This window comes from Diabrotica undecimpunctata, chromosome 3 (assembly GCF_040954645.1).
Source record: "Diabrotica undecimpunctata isolate CICGRU chromosome 3, icDiaUnde3, whole genome shotgun sequence".
In the NCBI taxonomy this organism is placed as follows: Eukaryota; Metazoa; Arthropoda; class Insecta; order Coleoptera; family Chrysomelidae; genus Diabrotica; species Diabrotica undecimpunctata.
Window position 1 is genome coordinate 78,506,179 of NC_092805.1, and position 23,229 is coordinate 78,529,407.

The following is a 23,229-nucleotide window of genomic DNA, read 5'->3' on the forward strand; positions in this document are numbered from 1 at the left end:
TTATTGCTATCTGTTGCCTCATCAAGCTGAATCGAAAACAGCTTGTCGCTCAACTTCCCAAGTAGCTGATCCTGTACATCTTCAGCTATATCACAAATTCGACGGGCAACAGTATCATTTGATAGAGGTATAGACTCTACTTTTTTGGCAAAATTATCTCCAAACATAGTTTCTAGAATTTGAATTGCAGCTGGCAAAATAAGCTCTTCACCAATAGTGTGAGGCTTTTTACATCTAGCTATTTGATGGGAGGTTTTATACGAGGCAAGTAAAGCTTTTTCATTCACAGTCAAAGTTTTTTTTTAATGATTTTTGTTTTTCATGTGATTTTAATTTTAACTCGAAGAATTCTCGGGGTTGATTAATGCACTCACTATGAAGCGTTTTCAAATGTCCTTTAAGTTTATTTGGTTTCATGCTGCTAAAATTTTTGAGCAAATGATACATAGAGGCCGTTCTTCTTCATTTACTTCAGTAAACGTAAACCCAAAATTTAAGTAATCTTGAGAATATTTTCTTGATTTTATTTTTGGAACCACTCTCGCCTGTACACTTGTTGATACTTCACTAGTATCGAATGCTCGCTTACGCCCAGTTAAAAATGTATCAATGATTTTGTATAAATTTTAGTATATTTACCTACTGCTTGGAATATTTTAATACCGTGAACTGCAATTAATACACGCACACTAGAAATTAACATTCACAATAAATTTAACAGGTGCAGAAAGACTGACTGGACTGACTAAACTAACTCGACTAAGGTCTGGGTCTGAGGAGGAAAGAGGAGAACTCGGAACTCGGAACTTTTCGCGAAGAGAGACGATCGGTTCTGGATTGGTGTTGCCACATATCAATAAATTTACTTATTCTCGGTAATCCAGATCCGGGAGACTGGCTAAAAAATTTGACAAATAAATATGTGTGTGACTCAAGTGTGTGAAAAGTGCCTTAAAAAAATTTCGATACCACCGAAAAAAGTTCATGTAACTGCACCCCCCTCCCCCCTGAAAATCGGTCCTGGATTATATTTTTATTATATACAGTATCACTAGAAGTCAATAACATATCGAGAATACGTCATTTGCGATTTAAAATAACATACTATAAAGTCAAAATTTGATATTAATATTGAGAGTAAACTAAATGTAAGACTACATACTTACCATGTCGAGATGGTGTCATGAGATTTGTGTAGTGGTATTTTTCCTCATGATTTACTATGGTAGCACTAACAAGAGAATTTTACTATTATCGTTGCATGTTGTTGTCTTTTAAAGACAAATCACATGCTATTATTCTTCTAACGGGTATTCTTAAACTAAAAGTGGCTGTTAGGTTAGCGAATGAACTTTCTTCCAATACAGTCGTTCCAGATATTTTACCAAAAGAAACAAAATTTGTTAAACTTATAAATGTTTGTATTTTAGAAAGGTTCTGAGGTGAAAATGGAAAAGTCAAATAAACTTGTTTTAAAGTAAACTTGTGGTTTATTTTCAGTAAAAATAGTAAGTTATCTTTAGAGCTTGTTTCAATTTTTTAATGTTAATTTCATTTAATGCATTAATGTTTGCAACTGTTACATGTGTGTGTTTCATGTACATATATGGTCTAAATAAATAAATTTATAAAGTTTTATTTATAAAAATATGTACTATATTTTACAAATAGCTTAACCTATATAAAAAAAAAATAATCAATATACTTACCTACACATATACAAGCATGAGACTTTTTTATGAAAACTTGCTTATGAAATAATAAAAGATCACTTGATATAAATTATTTTACAAAACTATTTTTAATGGGTAAAAATATAGTATCTTCTTGTGATTAATTACAATTGTTTTGCAGGTTCAGGAATCCTTACCCCTGAAGGTTCAGTGGTTGGTATACATACAAGTGGTTATTCTACCAATCTTCCAGAAAATTTTAGTAATATTTACGTTCCTATGTGCTCTATTTGCGCTAGGAATTTTTCTTAGTCGCCGAAGACAACAAACCAAAAACCTTCACACTACCAGCAACAAAACTCTTACCTTCGAGACCGAAAAGTTCCTGAAAAGGTAGTGAATATTAAAAAAAATTGACCACTACCTAGTTATATCACAACTTTTTTCAAAAGAAAATGATAATCCAAATCTTTAATAATTTATTTTTCTCTGTGTTAAAAACTTTAACGAAGTTTGTGGTATTTTTTAATTTGTTATTGATATTTTAGCATACTTTTATATTAATAAATAAAGATTTGTAAAAGATTATGGAGCTAATAAATTTTTCCATATCCTATGCAGGATCATTACAATAGTCGGGAAATACCCGTACCAGAAACACGAAGGTAGGTGGATAAATTCAAAAGTGCGAAATACTGACTATAATACATTTACGGATTACGGTAGGCTAGACGCTAGGAAATATATTATATATAATACATATATATATATATATATATATATATATATATATATATATATATATATATATATATATATATATATATATATAAATATTTACATATATATGCATGTATGTATATATATATATATATATATATATATATATATATATATATATATATATATATATATATATCTTTAAGGAATATGACCGTTTAATTTAATATAAAAAAATGTGCACCCGTAAGTGAATGGGATGTTTTCGGTCAATTTGGAATTGAATTGAATCAATCAGTATCAATTGTTTCGCCGAACGTTTTCGCCAAAGAGAATTAATTTGGCTTCTTCAGGGCTGAAAGAGAATAAATTATAATTAGCTACCATATATTATCTATTAAGAACATTATTGATCTTACCGTAACTTAGAATTGTAGAGTTAGAATGTTAAAAAACTTAGCTAGTAACAACATAGTGGTGTTTTTTGTTACTATGTGCAAAAAAGTTTTTTTTAACGTTGAAAATGTATGGTAGCTTTGAACTTAAAACGCAAAGGTTTACCCAAGGTTAATCGAGAAACCCAATGTAACTACATTTAAAAGGAGGTAATTCTTTGAATTGTCGGCAATAACTAATTTTTGATTGTTAGAAAGTTTAAATGTGAGGTTCTGTTTTACCAGAACGCATGTGCTGACAATTCAAGTAGTTCTTTTGAATCTTTATGTCGTTAAGCTTCATTGGTAAAACCGAATGAAGTTAAATACCAGTATAGGGAAATAATATTTTAGATTTTCTTAATTGAAAATTTTTTTAATTATATTATATTGTTCATGTATTATTATGATAATATCTTATTGAGATGTATCTAAGAAAAGCAAGGGAATGTTACAACATTCCATGCCTCTCTTGCAGCAATTTCTACATCGGCCAAACATCTCAATTATTGAAATCACGTATTACACTACACAAAAGTGATTCTCGACTTCACCCTGACCGCTGTGCATTAGCCAAACATGTCCATTCCACTGGTCATCTCACGGACTATAATAACACCACAATTCTCCACCGTGAGAACAATAAATCTAAAAGAGAGTTCATTGAAATGTCTTATATTTTCCTTGGCGAAAACGTTCGGCGAAACAATTGATACTCATTAGAGTCTATATATATATATATATATATATATATATATATATATATATATATATATATATATATATATAAAAGCAGCCTCACAGGGCAAGACCGGTTGTCACTCGACACTGAGGAGTAGGCAGATTGAGACCCCGAACTCGAACGGAACCGTATCCTTTTGGCCTTGGTCTTTTGGCTTCATATGGCCGCCAATTCCCGATTTCTTTATTTCATCGGCCATCCGTAAGACGTTCGTTATGTCCAGCCCATTTCCATTTCAGTTTAGCTGTCAGTTCGACAGCATCTTTTACTTTTGTTCTATGACGAATGTTTTCATTGGTTTTATGGTCTTTGAGTGAGATACCCAGCATCTGTAGTTCCATAGCTCTCTGAGTTTTTCTGATCTTCTCCATGTTTATTTTAGTGAATCTTCAGGTTTAACCTCCATATATAAGTATAGGTAGGATACAGGAATTAATTACTTTAGTTCGCAGTCTTTGAGGTATATTTTTATTTTTAAGTTCATATGAGAGTCTTCCGAATGCTGCCCATCCCATGTTTACACGTCTGCTTGTTTCGGTAGTTTGATTTTTTTTGCTTACCTTGACATTTTAACCCAGATATGTATATTCATCTACGTGTTCTATCTTTGTCCCTTCGATGTTTATCATAGGTTTGTCATCTTTGTTTGACATTAGTTTAGTTTTGCTGAAATTCATTTTTAGTAATTTTTTTAGGGATTCTATGTGTAGCTCCGAAATCATTGTATTCAGTGCATTCCACGTGTCGGCTATTAGTACTACATCATCGGCGTATCTAAGATGGTTCAAGTATCTTCCGTTAATAGGGATTCCCTTATTTTCCCAGTCTATTGACTTAAACATATCTTCTACGGCAGCTGTCAATAATTTTGGAGATATTGTGTCTCCTTGTCTTACTCATCGGTTGATTTATACTGGTCTTGTTTCGATTCCATTACCCAACGTTACTATCATTTCAGCTTGTTCGTAAATATTATGTATTAATTGTTGTTAACTAATGCTTCTTCTATTGCCCACAGTTCTACGCTATCAAAAGCTTTTTCATAATCTATAAAAGCCAGACATAATGGGAGATTGTATTCGTTAGTCTTTTCTATTAGGATTTTTAAAGTATATAGATGGTCACAGGTGCTGTACCCTTTTTTAAATCCGGCTTGTTCTACTGGTTGATATCCGTCAAATTTAATTGTTAACCTGTTTGTAATAATCTTTGCAAAGATTTTGTAAAGTTGTGAAGGAAGTGAAATTGGTCGATAATTGTTCAGATCTGTGGTGTCTCCCTTTTTGTGTGTTAGTATTGTTTTAGCAGTATTCCATTGTTCAGGTATGTTGCCTTGAAATAGATATTTATCAAATACTATTTTTAGATATGTGATGGCTTCTTAGCGTTAAATAACCGCAGCGAAGGTGTTAAGATCGGTGGTGAAATTATTAACAACATCAGATACGCCGATGATACCGCAATAATGGCAGAGAGTCTAGAAGATCTTCAAACCCTGTTGAATGCTGTAAACAACGAATGCACTGAAAAGGGCTTAACAATCAACGCAAAAAAAACAAAATCGATGGTGGTCGGAAAAATTAATATCGAAGACACAGTACTTAGATTAGATAACAAAATCCTGGAAAGGGTGGAACACTTTAGATATCTGGGTGGCTGGATTGACTGCAGGGTTGAAAGTGACGAGAAAATTTCGACCAGAATAGAACTCGTACGGAAAAACTTTATTAACTGGCGTTCTGTATTATGCAGTAGAAGTCTGTCGTTGACCACACGTCTAAGAGTATTGAAGTGCTACGTCTGGTCCACTTTGTTTTATGGATGTGAAACCTGGACAACAAAAATAAAAAATCTTAACAAATTAAAAGCGTTTGAGTTATGGTGTTACCGTCGTATGCTCAGAATCCCGTGGACAGCACACATATCTAACGAACGCATGCTAGAGACCGTGCACAAAGAGCGAGAATTGATCAACATCATCAAAATGAGAAAGGTCCAATACTTCGGTCATATAATGAGAGGACCTAAATATCGCTTATTCCGGTTAATCATTCAGGCCAAAATCGAAGGAAAACGTTGGGTCGGAAGAAAACAACTGTCCTGGCTGCGTAACATTAGACAATGGACAAGTCGAACGGTCGAGGAACTGTTTCATCTAGCTGCCGACCGAGAATCATTTCATCAGCTTGTCAATATGACGATAGCCAACGCTTGAATACAAGCACGGCACACAAAGAAAAAGAAGAAGATGGCTTCTTCTCCGTCTTCCTTTAGCATTTCTGCTAGTATTCCATCGCTTCCAGGAGCTTTATTCCGTTTTATTTCGTTTACTGCTCTTTCTATTTCTTCGTGGCTTATTTCGGGCATCACTTCTGAGTTGACATTTGTTATCTGCCTTTTCAAGTTCTGCTTTGAGGAGTTAGGGGGATCGTTTCTGGAACGGTACAGATTGGCGAAGAAATTTTCAATTGAGTTTGCAATATTAGATTTACTTTTTTTTTAGTTGTCCTTGTTCATTTTTAATGGTTATTATGTTTTTCTTTCCTGTTTCGGTTTGGTGGATTTGAGACTTCAGTTTTTCTCTATGATTTGTTCTATGCGGTCTTCTTGATGTTTTTAATGTCCTCTTTTATCGATTTCTTTATTACTCGATTAAGTTCCTTAAATTCTGCAGTACCTCTTTTGTTTTGTCTCAGAAGATCTTTTCTTTATTTCAGCATGTTTTGTGATTCTACACTTATTTTGGATTTTTGTTTTCTGTTAGTGGTTGCCACTTCTGAGCTTGCATTTAATAGTTCTTTGGCTATGACTTCATTGATTTCATTTGAGCTAAGTTTATCTAGATTTAATACTTTCACGGGTTTTACTTACTTTTATATTGTTCTTTATTAGATTTTAGGTTATCTGTGTTTATATTCCAGGTTTTTCTAAATTTATTTCTATTTGTATTATGTTTTATCTCTAATTTGGCTCTAACCATTCGGTGATCGCTACTTACTGACGCAGTATTTATTACTGTTACGTCCTGTATGATATCTGTTTTGTTACACAGTATGTAATCTATTTCGTTTCGAATTTTTCCGTCTGGGGATAGCCACGTCCACTTTCTTAGAGGTTTTTTCTTATAGAATGTGTTCATTGCATAGTATTTGTGGGCTTGTGGGAAGTTAACCAAGGTTTCTCTTCTCGTTTCTAACTCCGAGCCGAATCGTCCTATATAGTTTTCGGTTTTTTCAAGTCGTTGTCCAATCTTAGCGTTGAAGTCTCCTATTATCATCGTATATGTGCTGTGATAATTCGTGCTAGTTTCTGCAATTTTCTTTCAATCATTGCAATTCTTTCAGATATTCCTACGAATTGCTCTACTTTATGTGCATATTTCTTGGAAATTAGAAATCCTACGCCATCTAGGCTTTGTTCTTCTCGCCCTTTGTAATATAGGACGTTACCAGACTCTAGTGTTATGCACTCTTCCCCTTTTCTTTTTACCTCTGCTAGACCAATTATGTCGTCCTTGATGTCTTCTTCGAGTTCGTAGACTTTTTTATCTTTACTGAAGGACCTTATATTTACAGTTGCGATGTTCAATCGTGTGGTTTTAAGCGATTTCTTGCTTTCCCCAGATTACCAGCAGTCCTTTTTCCAAAGGAGTGGGATTTGCCATTACTGTATGGTCTACCCACCTGGGGACCCATTCCTTTTGTTTTAGATATTGCCATATTCCTATTAGGAGGTTTTTTAGCCTTAAAACGCCACGCTGGCTAGACGGGTTGGTAAGTGATTTTATACAATCCCTAAAATCAAGGGATTGCCACTTCCGCCATTCACACCGTACCGTATTCTCCGCTGTGGCTGCCGTTGTGGACTTCATCCGTGACCCTGGACAAGAAATCCTAAGCAGGTACTAGTTTCCCGTGTCAGAACCTGCCTAAAATCTGCGGAGGGCAGGGATTGATTCATTTTCCCTTATAGGACTATCCAAAGGAGTTCCTACCCGCTACCCAAATATATATATATATGTATATATATATATATATATATATATTATATATATATGTATATATATATATATATATATATTATATATATATATATATAGACATATATAGATATATATATATATATATATATATATATATATATATATATATATATATATATATATATATATATATATATATATATATAAAGATAACTGTTTTCCAATTAAGAAAAACTTATCATATACTGACTCCTATTTCTTTTGTGTCAAAACCATTCTTCGATATCCAAACATTCGTATCGTAAAAGATATCTGAAAATGGGAAAAGCAACTTAGTGTCTTTTATTGCACTAAGTTGTACAAAAGCTAAACAATTTATATATATAAAGAAAATAATTAATATTGGGTATTCTCTCTACTACTTAATATTCCTAATACTGCCATATGGATGTCAATCTTATCATATCCTTTATCCTTATCGCATCGTATTCAAGTATAATTTTTAAAAATAAATTTAACATGTGGCTTATTAAGCTGATGGTCCGAAAATCATTATAGGATACGGATTTTGTTTTCTTTGATAGAGCAATAAACGTTGACTTTAGCCATGATCCTTATATTACTCCGTTTAAATTGTCATATGTCATTGAATATTTTTGTTAGTCTTTAAGTACCTTTGAGGTTTATGAGTTCGGTATATGTATTGTCACTTCAAGGGGCTTTGCCATTTTTTAGTTGTGGTATTGCTTTTTCCACATCTTCTGATGTGACTGATAAGTGGTCATTCCAATGTAGGGCGGAGGTTGTTCGCACCTATTATTGTCAAAGATTTCTTGTATGTATTTGATCCATATGCATATTGCTTGATTTGTATCTGTGATGCTGTTCCAGCTGCTTGTTTTACCTTTTTATGCATATTAAATGTATCGTGTTTTTGTTCCAACGACTTTATCTCTTCACACGGTGTTTTTAACTAATTTTCTTTGGCATTTCGTGTTTAACTTCTTATTTGTCTCTAAATATTGTTTTACATTCTTTTGTTATTCTTTGATTATCTTATTTCTTCCATGAGTTGCAAATGTCACTCATCCAACTTTTCCTATTTCTTTCTTTTTTATTCGATGTTCTTATTCGATCTGGTTAAAGGTTTGACATATATTCTGGAGTAATTCATCTGGTCCATGTTAGTGAGATTTTCTGAAAGAATCGATGTAGCTTTAAAAGCCCTGGATTTACAAGGGCAAAATAAGGGGTTTATGGAGTAATGGTAGAGAGCTTATATATAGCCTTATAGCTTATATATAAAGAAATATCAAAAGACTACCGTTAAGAAATCTTTATTCCGGGGACGTTGGGTGCAATTTTTGATATAGAGGGAGCATTCAACAACACCTTCTCGAAGTAATTACAGGGGCGATTCGTTTAAAAGTAATAGATGAAACACGCTGAAGATGCATACATTGCATCCTGTGAGTCGTGTAATATACGCAGCTTTACTAGAGGACTTAATGTTAAAACAGGTAGCGAAATGCTACCCGCAGGGGGAGATTTATTCTTTTTTTTTTCTTATAGAATCTGATCATGGATGGGCTGATAGCTAGACTCAGCAACGATATGCATCTTGTCCTGAACTATTCGGATGATCTAGTCATCTTAGCCCATGGTACACTCAGAGACATAATGCAGCAAGCTCTGGATCTAGTAACAGAATGGACATTAAATGTAGCACTTAATATCAGTCCTCTGAAGTCTAAAATCATAAAATTTATCAAAAAGGAGGAGGTTAGAGGGATTGAGTCCTCTAAGCCTAAATGGTACACGTTTAAATCTGTAAGTAAAGTATCTGGATCTCCTTCCTTTACACATAACTATAGGAGGGCAGGCGAGAATTAGATATTCTAGACTACGAGAAAACCTGAGCAACGTACGGGTTAGATCAGGATAGAGCAAGATATACATGAAACTAGGGATGCCGAATGGATAATGATTTCTGACCACATGGCACCCCGATACATGCCTGAAGTACATTTCCAAGTGGACATTTGCCCATCGGAGGAATGGGACAGATGAAAAATCTCGGCCCAGACTGCGGGGTTATATCTGATTATAACTGCAGAAGGGTCGAATGCAGAAATATTCGGTAGTGGTGTAAATTTCAACATATTTATTCCACTAGGAGAATTATCTTTTTATCTGACAGTCGTATACCTAACATTGCTCTTTTCATTGCCTTTTCTGTTGTGGCTAATTTATTCATATTTTCCTTGGTTATCCTTAAATATTGTCCGTTGATCTTTAAATATTAAGGTATTTTTGGACTTTTTCTATATTACTGTGTAACATTTTGAGTAAATAGTCACATAGATATCTTCAATATCAACACCAAAGCCATTAAACCTAGCTTCCTACCTACTTCGACTACTATATCTTAGTATGCACATCTCACATAGATACGCTGAGATATTGTAGAAGTCTTTATGTACGTGTATATGTATGTGTCTGTATATAAAATTCTACTTGTAATTACATTATAATATATAGAATGTGTTTGTTGTGAAATAAATAAATAAATTATGTCCTTATTTTGAATTAATTTTATTAGTGCAGGAAAGCATTGTGGTTAATTAAGATTAAGATTAAGTTTATACTCTCTTGTCTAAAATACTATTATTTTTATTTATTTTTCACAATAGTTTTCTCTTTTTAGTTTTTAGTACTATGACAATAATATTAAATCATATTATTAGACATATTTTGTAAGAATTGTTTTCATTTTTATGAGTAATACTATAACTTTTTGGCTAAATGTTTATTGGCGAGATCCTTTATTTGTACGGCTCTTCTGTACTTATTCGTTAGGAATCTACGTTAAAGTGTAAGTCCCGTATATGTAAGTATATAATTATATGTATATAATTATATATATATATATATATATATATATATATATATATATATATATATATTATAAAGTTTTATTATGAGGTTGCAGTCATTAATAGGGCAGGAAAGTGAAACTCTTAGTTCTTTATCAAGCTTTCGCAAAATTTATTTGCTTCTTCAGGATATGCTGAAATATGGTATCAGTAAATACAATGAAATTATAATTAAATAGCATTATATAAAACTAGTATACAAACTTACAACATGAGGTTAATCCATTAAATTTTCAAATTTGCAAAACATTAAAACTTAACTTATTAAAATTATATAGTTATGAAGTACAATATTTTAATTTTATTTAATTTTGTACAAATGCATTATGACATTGATTATGTTGATGTTTGATTTATGTCAGAAAGACACTCTTTTCTGTTTATTATATTTTTGTTGTTGATAACTAGCTTTTGATTGTTATTATGGTTACGTACAAAGTGGCGCCAAATATGAATATTTAAATTTTTTGAAATTATAGTATTTATAGTCAGAAAATCTAATATTAGAAAATTATAGTATTAATTTTCGTAAGATAAAATGTAATTATAGATATTGCTTAGTTTATCAATATCAGTTTTTTTATTAACGCATTGATATTTATTTATGCATACCATTTCTAAGAATTCTCTTTTATTTAATTGATTTTCACGTCTTAATATATTAGTTTCATTGAAATTAAATGAATGATTTTTATTAATTGCATGATCTATTAATGCACACGTATTTTTATTATTTCTAAGGTCACTTTTATGTGATGTTAGTCTGCCTATTAGATTTCTAGATGTGTGTCCGATGTATGACTTATCACAATTTTCGCATGGCATTATATAAACTACATTTGAACTTTCCATAATGCTAATAGGTGATTTAGTTTTTGTATACAATGATGCTAATGTTTTAACATTTTTAGTTGCAATTTTAATATCAGAATAGCTAGCAAAGACTTTAGTTAGTTTAGGTGTTAATGTTGGTATGTAAGGTAGTGATGTGAAAGTAAATTGAGATTGCACGATTTGTTGATTTGCTTCTCATGTTTGATTCATGTTAATCATTTTATTATTAGGATTGTTAAATAAAAATTTGTTAATTATTTTAAATGGAAAGTTCAAATGTACTTTATATAATACCATGCGAAAATTGTGATAAGTCATACATCGGACACACATCTAGAAATCTAATAGGCAGACTAACATCACATAAAAGTGACCTTAGAAATAATAAAAATACGTGTGCATTAATAGATCATGCAATTAATAAAAATCATTTATTTAATTTCAATGAAACTAATATATTAAGACGTGAAAATCAATTAAATAAAAGAGAATTCTTAGAAATGGTATGCATAAATAAATATCAATGCGTTAATAAAAAAACTGATATTGATAAACTAAGCAATATCGATAATTACATTCTATCTTACGAAAATTAATACTATAATTTTCTAATATTAGATTTTCTGACTATAAATACTATAATTTCAAAAAATTTAAATATTCATATTTGGCGCCACTTTGTACGTAACCATAATAACAATCAAAAGCTAGTTATCAACAACAAAAAATATAATAAACAGAAAAGAGTGTCTTTCTGACATAAATCAAACATCAACATAATCAATGTCATAATGCATTTGTACAAAATTAAATAAAATTAAAATATTGTACTTCATAACTATAATTATAATTTTAATAAGTTAAGTTTTAATGTTTTGCAAATTTGAAAATTTAATGGATTAACCTCATGTTGTAAGATTTTATACTAGTTTTATATAATGCTATTTAATTATAATTTCATTGTATTTACTGATACCATATTTCAGCATATCCTGAAGAAGCAAATAAATTTTGCGAAAGCTTGATAAAGAACTAAGAGTTTCACTTTCCTGCCCTATTAATGACTGCAACCTCATAATAAAACTTTATTTTACATAACGTGTCAGTCAATACCTAACTACTTTATATAAATATATATATAATATATATATATATATATATATATATATATATATATATATATATATACAGTGATGAGTGCCTTAACCCTTTCACTGCGGGAACCGGATATACACGTAAAATAATTTCGTGCCCGTACAACCGGCTAAATACGCGTACACTTTTTCGGCATTCGCTGCGGAAACCGTATGAATGAGATACTGCTTACGTATTGTATGTTGCCTATAGAAAAGAGTTAAGCATGTTATATCAAAATTTACAATATATTTAAAAATGTTATGCTTCACTGCTTGAGCCGTACAAATCCGCACCTTTTTACACAGGCACGCACCACAGGGATTTACTTGTAAAATCTTAGGATTCTCTTTCGCCGTATTTATGTACTATCGTTTTTAACAGCGTATTTTAATTTATTTTCTTTAAGAATTTAATTGTGTGAATTACAGCTGCTGATATACCTATTTGAATAATAGGAAAAAAAACTGTCGAATTATGAATTTTAGTAAATACAATAGAATTGTTATCAAATTTTCCAGAATGGTTAACAGGTAAGAAATATTCAAATTGAAATAATTTCATTACCTATTGCATTAATTAGCTAATAGCAAAGATGGTTCGAGACAGCTTGTCATATTGTAGGGTATTGTTAAAAGATTTTTATTTACTACCTGAAATTTACGATATAAATATTTTAATATTATATAAGTTGGACCGAAATGAAAGACTTATTGTTGTCAAAACATATTTTTTGGATTAGTTCTATAATGTAAAGAATTTATAATTTACTTGACCATTTGAAAAACCTTTTAGGATAATAATATTTTATGAATATTCAAAGAAGACGTAAACTACAGACTTGATAATGTTAAGATTATTTCTTTTAAGCCATAAAAGAATTCTGCATCTCTCCTACGGGTTGCGTGCAGCGTCTATTTTTATTATGATCATAGTTTTGTACACCATTCTGTACTAATAGTACTGTATTTTTTTACAAAAATAAGTGGGTGATTCTTAAATTTAAATTTCTTATACATTATTGACTAATAAAAACAATTGCTGAGTGAAACGGCTCGTATACGCAAATATCTTAGCGAAAGTGAACTATATGAAATTTTAATGGAAAGTGACAGTCAGAATGAGTGTATTCTTGAAGAATCTGATGCAGAAAGTGATGAATCTGGAGAAGAAAATGATAATGAAGAGACTCTACCATCATTAACACAGGTTAGTGAAAATAGTGCCTTAACTTTGGAATCTACTTCTCTTCAACAAGCTAAACGTCGTAAACGTGAAAAGATTCCGTTATATAAACGGGAAAAGGGAGATCTACAACCAACAGTTCATAATTTTAACGACAATACATCATTGTGTTTGAATGAATATTTTAAAAGTAGTCCAAGTGTTTTAAGTAGTTTCAAAACATTTTTTTTCTTTGACTTTTATGAAAGCAATGGTATTGTTGAAATTAACAATTTTACAAATTCGTTGTGGAACATAGTGATATTGAACAAAATTCTCGTGTCGCAACAAATTGGAAAGACACTGATGTGGATGAAGAGTATTGTTTTCTAGCTTTGTCGTTCGTTACATTGTCGTTGTTACGTTTTCAGATAACAATACCGTTGACAAAGAAGACTCCCTTTTTAAGCTGCGAATCGTTATACACCATTTAAAGACCGTTTTTCGTAGATTTCTGTATCCATTCAGAAACATTTGTATCGACGAAAGTTTGATGCTTTATAAGGGAAGACTAGCATTTAAACAGTATATACCCTCTAAAAGGCACAGATTTGGAATTAAATTCCACGTTTTATGTGACTGCGAGACAAGCTACAATTTGGACTTTATCATTTATACTGGGTCTAATACTGACATTAAAATCTTTGTTACAGACCTAAAAAAAGGCATAGCCTGTAATGTGCCTCTATGCCAAATTTTAAACTTTCCTTTTAATGTAGTCAAAACTTTTATTTATATTTTGCATTTGAATGTTTTGTGTACCATTTGTTTGTAGTTTTTTACCCTGTTACAATTACTAATGATAAATAAAATAATGATAATTTTTCAGTATATTTAATTTTTTTTATTTTTCCAAAATCTAACAGCAACAAATTTATAGTTAATTATTACTTCTACTAAATTGTAAATACAGTCCTGAATAGACTGTATTGATACACTGCGCGAACCGTATTTATACGCCATAGTACTTCATCGACTGACTGCGGCAACCGTGTTGATCAGCACGGGCATGAAACAGCCGTACCAGAAACCATACTACTTTTATAACTAGCCGCAGTGAAAAGGTTGAAACGGCAAAATAACGCAAAAGATAGAAAACATAATACGTTGTGAAATAAAAAGAGATGAAAGTAGTAAAGGTGGGAAACTATCGATAGAAACCTCTAATTTACATTACATTATATTAAGACTATCGATAGTTTCCCACCTTTAGACGTTAGCTTATGAGCTAGTTGACTTCAGTTCAGCGGCGGCTCGCCAGGTGAAGTAGGTGAAGGTGAGGTTCACCAAAAAAATATAATTAAATTGAGACAAATAAATAAAAAATAAAAGCAACATTAATATATCTAAATTCTGAAATCAATTATTTATTCTCTTTTAATTAATCTAAAAATTAAAAAAGGCAGCCAACTTTATTATCGGTGCGGTAGGTACTTGACGGTCAAGTCCTGACCTGTGTCACTTGCTGTGTAGTCGTATGATTCAGGAATAGGACGGTGAAGATTATTTTTAAAATGCGAAATTCATCCGCATTAGCGTTCACGGTTGCCATGGCAACGTGACGTCAGCTTGTCCCTAGTGATAGTTGAGAAAAATAGCAAGTGCAGTGCCGTTGAAAAATATCTTATTCGTCTTCACGCACTGGCCACTAGTTGCATGGATACCTATTTAGTATTTGCAGCGACAATATTTTGAAATTTAGTCTATTATATAGATATTTTTTATATAGTATAGTATTTATAAGTTTAGTTTAGTCACAGTATTAAGTTTATTTGTTTAGTGCACTTTATTAATACATTTCTCTGTGGTTTGTTTCGGATTTCGGATATAAAGTGTTCTCGTGGATTTCGTTTGGAGAAAAATAATTTTAGACAGACATGAATCCCATTAATGACTTGGTGTGTAATATATTAGAGACTCCGTTTAGCAGGCGAGGTGTTTTAATCGCCAAAAAACCCCCAATGAAATGTCAAGGTTCAGAACTAAAATACCCCAAGCAAGTAGAACATATCGTATCTAGTATAAGTGCCCTAAAAAACTGTTTTCAAGTTATTAGGGCCCTAAACTCTATTTTTTTAACGAATTTTTAATGAGATTTGGACGTGACTTAGGTACCAAAACTCCTTTTGGCTCCGGCAAGCTTTCCTCATCTTCACCACTTTTTTAGGCCACGAGCCGCCGCTGCTTCAGTCATAATATTACAAGTATGACGTCGAATTTGATAATTAATTATGTGTTAACGAATACAGAATAATAAGCTATGATAATTCTGTATTGAAAAGAGTGTATGCGACGTCTCAAATCATAGTTTATTATTGATCAATACTTTAATTTTGGATAAAAAAATACTTAAACTGTTTTTACTTACATTACGTGATACGTATTACTATGACTGAAGTCAACTAGCTCATAAGCTAACGTCTAAAGGTGGGAAATTTTCGATAATTCTAATGTAATGTAAAGTAAATTATAGGTTTATATCGATAATTTCTCACCTCTACTACTTTCATCTCTTTTTATTTCACAACGTATTATGTTTTCTATCTTTTGCGTTATTTTGCCGGTTTTTAAGGCACTCATCCATGTATAGTTATTATTATTGTATATATATATATATATATATATATATATATATATATATATATATATATTTACATATATACATATACATATATATAATAATATATAATAATAATATTATAATATATATATATATATATATATATATATATATATATATATATATAATATATATATATATATATATATATATATATAATATATATATATATATATATATATATATATATATATATATATATATATATATATATATATATATATATATATATATATATATATATATATATATATATATATATATATCGCACTGTCAATGGAAGACTAACATAAGTCAGAAAAAAACAACTGACTGAACTGCAAAAGTTGTAATCTTTCCAATGGAAAACCACAACATCTCGTGAATTATATGCATTACATAGAAAAGTGCGGATATGTTGGGATTAAATTTTAAAAATTGTCTGAATTTGTCAATGAAAATGCAACACATAAATTTTCATGGTAGTTTTGCATTAAAAATGCTGATATTAGTAATATCTTTTACTAGTGGTAAACCAACATAACATCAGACTATGGTGCTTGTTCATTGTTGTTGCCAGTTTATTTTACATCCTTCCATAATGCCATATCAACTAAGGCAAAATGTGTTAGTTTTACATTATAATAACGTTTGTTTTATATAAGTGTAAAACTAACGCAAAACGAAATATGTCGGTTTTGAGTATGAAATTGTAATCTAAAATTTCGCATCGTACTGCCGTTAAACTGCCATAATACAAAAATGTGAGGTTAGTTTTGTCTACAATGGTTTGTTTACGTTGTGTTGTGTTTGGTGTTTCACTCGCGTTTTTCAAGCTTTTATTGGGTTCTAATGATATTGATATTACTGATATTATCATGTCTGCGTCCATGATCTTTGCTGCAGAAAACAATCCTGTCCACCAGGACGAAGGAGTTATCATTGAAGTTCCCAACGAAATGCATTTCAGTGAGAAAAACATTATCGAAAGTAACTCTTTTAAGCCCCAAATGGTACAATATTCTATTTGTGATGATGACATGGCATCTTCTTTACATGAAGGTGACAATGTTCAGATTACACTTGGGTCAAACATTGGCAATGAAAAATATGAAGATAATAATAAAATGCATAGATCAGATATTATATCAGATAGCAGTAATGAATCGTCAGAAGAATACAATCCAGAGAATAATGTAGATAGTTCTGACTCAAATGAAAATCTTCCAGTATTAATTGTAGAAAATGATAGCCATCCTGTTGGTATAGACCTAATACCTACCCCTACAACAAACAATATTGAAAATGAACCAGCTAATGAAAACCAAAAAATTTTTAGACATAGTTGATGAAAATATAATAAATGAAACTTTGCCAATTCTCGATAACAATGAGGTTACAGAAAACCCACAAGTAAATAAAATTATATTAGCAGAAAATAAGAACAATGAAAACTTTGAGATGGATTACTCAGACACAGATACAGCTGAATCTTCAAATGAAAATAGGTTCTCATTGTTAGATGAAATAATAAACAATAAAGCCTATCAACTTATCGTTAAAAGAGCCCTTTTGCAAATTATTTAAAACGCGAATGCGAAAATTTTAGAGGACATAAAATAATAAGAGCTACTATTTCAGCTGACGAAGAAAGTGTGACCCAATTCCTAAAAGAAAATGCGTGCAAAAATACTTTATACATTTATTTCTTATCTAAAGAGTTACTACCAATATTTCAGAATGTATGGCGTAAATATTTTACAAAATTAAAATTGATTGAATGTACAAAATTAGTTAACAATGTATTACCAGAAGAAAGAAATATAATATAAGCACGACGGCAAAACGAATTATCGAGGAATTTCAGAGACCCTTAGAGCTTTAAGGATAAATTACGACTAGAAATCAATGAAAAAGGATATAGAAAAATATATAAATGAATGTGAAAGTCAGAGATCAAAATATAACAGAAATCCACATAAAATACTTTTAATATTAACCCACACATCCTCCAAGCCTTTTGAGATAATATTTGACAAATAGAAAACTAATCCAACTTTGTATAAGGAAGAAACGAGAATAAAAAGAGGACTCCTAAATCTTCTAGGAACAATAATAAAATGTATTACCGGAAATATGGACCAAGAAGACGCACAAAGAATAGCAAACGAAATAAAACAATTAAAAGATAATCAACATAACCTAAAAGTCAATTCCCTAAGACAAATATCTTTATTTAAAATCAAAAATTGAAGCTATAGAGAATAAATTAGCTTTATTTGAAAAAAGTATTTATACACTTATTAATTAGTCATTTATAGTAATAAATCAAATTACTTTATTTTATCAAACAATTTATGATATTGTTGAAAAAGTAGAAACTGCAATCTCATTTGTCAAAATAAATACCTTGCACAATTCTACAGTAAATCCAATTGAACTTTTAAATGAAATAAAGAAAGCAAAATCTCAGACAAAGTCAAAATTAATGCCTTTTGATACTACACTAGAAAAAATAATTCAGTACGAGAAAATAATAAATATTAAGAGCTTTTTAGTAAATTCTACAATTACATTTGTATTAGAGAATCCATTAGTTGAATCGGAAATAGATGATTATTACCAACTATTCCCTATTCCTATTCCTATGAATAACTCAAATTATCTTATTCATTTACCTTACAAACTTTTTCTTGCACTTAATGAATTTAGCTATATCTACATGGAAGATACATGCACAGAAATAGACTCAGAAAAGTACATATGTAAAGGAAGTAATAACAAACGATAACCGAGGAAGCCCCTTGTGCAGTCCAATTAATAAATTTCAAGAAAAAGGCATTGTCATCTAAACATTTCGAAGTAAAGATAAAGAGAGATAGAATCTACAAGAATCAGCGACGAAAAATGGATAGTTACAGTTCCAGAAGAAGAACACAAATTACATTACAAATTCAAAAGAAAATTTACCAATAAATGGAAGCTACGTTTTAGAATCAGTTCCCGAACGTACCGTGAAAATCAAGAATGAAGTATTCTAAACAGAAAAAATTAGTAAAAGTCACTTTGCTCATATAAATCTTCCAAAAGTTATTCTTTCTATTAATATTTTTCAAAATGAAAGTTCAAATTTTTCACCAATAAATCTTAATACAATTAACCTTAGAAAAACTAAAGATATTTTAGAAAAGTTATAAACACAAAAATATAATTTAAAAGATAATAATTCAATTTATTTTAAACGAACAAGTTTTTGGACAATCTGTATATATATAATAATTTTCATTTTAATTATATATTATTTAACTAAATATTGCAAAACTGTGCGTCAAACAAAACAAGAAGAAAGAAGAAACCCAAGAATTTATTGTGTTAAGAGGCACACCCCAAGGATATGCTTCTTTCCAAGGGCGGAGGAGTTACGTCCCTGGATTATCCAATGTGTGACGACATATAGAAAGACTATATATACCATTGTTTAATTAGATTAAGACCTTTTTGTTTTGTAGTTGTTACCATACCTGTACGTTCTCAATAAATTTTGTTACGAAAATAATTTTTTAAAAATCCGTTTTCGACTTTTACTTTCGTAACTCAAGAGCATGTCACCCTTTTAGTAAAAAAGTGCTATTTAGTTATGCGTCAACTGTCAACTAAATTGCATAAATTACTTTGTGAAACTATGGTAATGTCAATTCTTAATTATGGACTCTTGGTATTTTATCCTTACTTAGATCAAGTTACGAAATTAAGGTTGCAAAAAATTAAAAATGATTGTTGCAGATTTGTCTTTGGCGTTAAGAAAATATTATCGTGTATCATGCAAAATAAAAGAACTTCAATGGTTAACCATAGATAATTTATACAAATATCACCTCGCCTCATTGATAATATCGAATTATTCCGTAGTCAAATCCTATTTATTTAAGGAACAAATTAGTATTTCGTGGGGATGCTCATAATAATCTGGATCTGAGATATCCTCATAGTCTTACGCTATTAGCTTATCCTCATAGACTAGCTATTTTCCAGCGATCGTTTACTTACAATGCCATTTTAGTGTTTAATAGTTTAACAATAAATTTAAGAGGTGAATCTCTTGATTTCACAGTAACGTTATTATTATTATATAGTATATTGTTGTCGTTATTGTTACCATTAGATATTTTTGTTTCTATTTATCATTCATACCATTTATCACATAACATCACAAAGTATTTTCTTTATATTATTTTTCTAGTAGCCACATGACTATTTCTATCATTTCAATATTATTATTCATGTCAAATTATAAACCACTTTTTTCATTTTCTACTTATTTCAAACTAACTTTGTAAACTTGAGGTTAATTGGAGTAGCTCTAGCTAGACTTCGCCTCATGTATCTCGTGTTTATAAATTTTTACAGACTAAATACAGGCAATTTATTATTATTATCATTATACGTTACATTGTTAGTTGTTGTTAAACTGTAATAAACAACACCTCAGATGTGGAGTAATACTACAAGCAATCAGCTACAAATGGATTGCTTGATTTGTAGAGAGATGGTTCTCCAATAGGAAAACGGTCAGTAGCAAGACCACGAAAACGATTGAACAACAACTTACTGGAGGCACATTGAAAAACAGACAGAGTCATGTCTACGTAAAACAAAGAAAACTAAAAGTTACCATCAGTATCGTGGAAACCAACCGTATATAAAAAAATTATTTATTCCCTAATGAAACACGAGTTAACAAAATAATAATTTTATTTTACATAATTTTTGGGTAATAAAAAAGTAACAAATAACTTCCAAATACACAATGAGTATTTTTTAATATCTAGTTGAGCCTTTATAGCACAGATATTTTTTAAACATTTCTAAATCTCTTTGTGTTACGACGTTAGTAGAACTAAAAGAAAATTTAAAACAGTATTGGCAGTTTTAAGAGACGTGCTAATTATTACAGGACAATAAATAGAGGTATAATAGGAAATGGAAGAAATCTAGATAGTTAGTTCACAAGGATTGTAGAAAGGCTGCAATATATAAATTTAACCTAATTTAAACAGCAAGTGTTAAACAGCAAGTGTTAAAAATGAATACAAGAACAATTTATTATTTAATTAGCTAAAATTTAACTCAACCTTATCGTGATCCCATTCATCGAAACATTCTCAACATCTTATCTTTTTTCGAAAAAATAAATAATTATTTTTAAGTAGTTCTCCAAAAGGTTTTCAGTCTTTTTCAATAATATGTTCAAATATTGAACAAAGTTTGGCCTAAAAAATTAAAATATTTAACTAGCTTCATAGTAACCTTGATTGGTCCTAAAAAGTCTGGTAGGAAGAATCTTTGGCGAGCTCTTTCTTCTTAAGACGAGGATGAGCGAAATCATGGTGGTAATGGCTGTAAGTAGGGAGCCATATTGTAGAGCTAGTTTAATGGATGGCACGGTAAATGATACTAGAAATATTGTATCTAGTACATCTTGTGGAATTCTTTTGTCATCTAGTACCTGTAAAAAAAAGTAGTCAATGTAGTTTTTATGTAAATATTTAATATGCTAGTTTAAAAAATATGACTTTCAATACATTTTGTGAGATGTGTATAAGGTAAATTTTAAAATTTAGTGCCTTGGGCTTATGCCTATATTGTTACGAGGTTAAACAAGTTATAAACATAGCAGGGGTTTAAAAAGGAAAGACTCTATCTAGGCTCTATAAAGGTTAAATTTTTGTACGAGATATCTTGACTTACATAGAACATAGAAAATTAGAGTTAGAAAATTCCTACCAATTTTTGTAAAAAGTTAGCCACATGAACATAAAAAGTTGAAGAAATGAAAGCATATGAAACATTTATTAAATATTAATTAAATATTTTATTTACACAATTATAATACAGCTATAGAAAGAAGGTTCAACACATGTGCGCAGCTTTATCGCAGCTTTATGCGCCTATCCATGCGCATGGATAGGCGCATCAAGAAGAAAACAAAGATAATAATTTGTGAGTGCAGTGTCACTCACTATCACTATCAACTGCTAAAGTAAATTGGTACAACACTTTCAAAATTATCTATATGAAGATAGTAATGTTTTTTTTTTTATTAAAAAGAAACATTACCTCATCCACCAACAGGTTATTAGCCAGTAAACAAAACTTAGTAAGTTTTGTACTCAGTAAACTCAGTAAACAAAACTTTAAATCTGATACAAAATATTGATTGACCTTAGGTAATTTAAATAAGTTTTTTACGTTACAGTTTTCTCCTAATAAATCTGGTAGAGTATTTGGTATATTGTTTATTGAAGGTTCTCTATGGTATTTTGGATACTCAATTAACAAATGGACAACGGTAAGAGGCGTAGCACATGAGTCGCACAAGGGGCGTTCACTGGCCAAAAGTAAATAAGAGTGTGTGATCTTAGTATGTCCTACACGTAGGCGCGTTATTGAATAAACCGTGTACTATAAATAAGCACTAGTATTTCACTGTCGTGTATCTGTTTTAGCGATCTTAATTTAGATTGCGATAGAAACCATTCGCGCTGCCACTGACCAATCCACTTTTTATTTAAAAAACGTTTTGAGATCTTTACATACACTCTCACACATTGATTCCACACTTGTTGCTGCATCACGATCACGAGCACTACTGTCTGTCTCTTCATTGCCAATAATTCCTATATGCGATGGGATCTATATAAATTTAGGAGTTATGTGGTTCTCTCTGGTGATTTGTAGTCCAGTTTTTATTAGTTGCTCCAAGGGCTGTTTAAGATACAAATGCAAGATAGTAATGTTGCATTCGCTAATATTAATATTTTGTACTTTATTAAGTATTAATAAGTTGAATAACAGAAGCGTTTAGAGTAGGGTAATATTTTTTCTCCTAATGAAAAATTTTCTTCTAAAAATACAACAAGATGGTGGCAGCCTTAAAATTGTATACCCAAT

General features: G+C 30.6%; 2 protein-coding genes across 11 annotated transcripts in view; one reads left to right on the forward strand and one right to left on the reverse strand.

The window, feature by feature from the left end:
* Positions 1 to 2,259, forward strand: part of LOC140436940 (scavenger receptor class B member 1-like) — a 514,509-nt gene extending 512,250 nt beyond the window's left edge. For all 10 annotated transcript variants that reach the window (XM_072526114.1, XM_072526115.1, XM_072526111.1 and 7 more), the window contains one exon: positions 1,855 to 2,259. In XM_072526114.1, coding sequence (XP_072382215.1) covers positions 1,855 to 2,070 — 216 coding nt within the window. In that variant the 3' untranslated portion in view covers positions 2,071 to 2,259. The remainder of the gene's footprint in view (positions 1 to 1,854) is intronic.
* Positions 2,260 to 21,012: 18,753 nt separating this feature from the next.
* LOC140436941 (scavenger receptor class B member 1-like) overlaps positions 21,013 to 23,229 on the reverse strand; it is a 54,742-nt gene continuing 52,525 nt past the window's right edge. Inside the window, exon 9 of the mRNA XM_072526120.1 lies at positions 21,013 to 21,784. Within this exon, the coding sequence (XP_072382221.1) occupies positions 21,566 to 21,784 (219 nt within the window). The 3' untranslated portion in view covers positions 21,013 to 21,565. The remainder of the gene's footprint in view (positions 21,785 to 23,229) is intronic.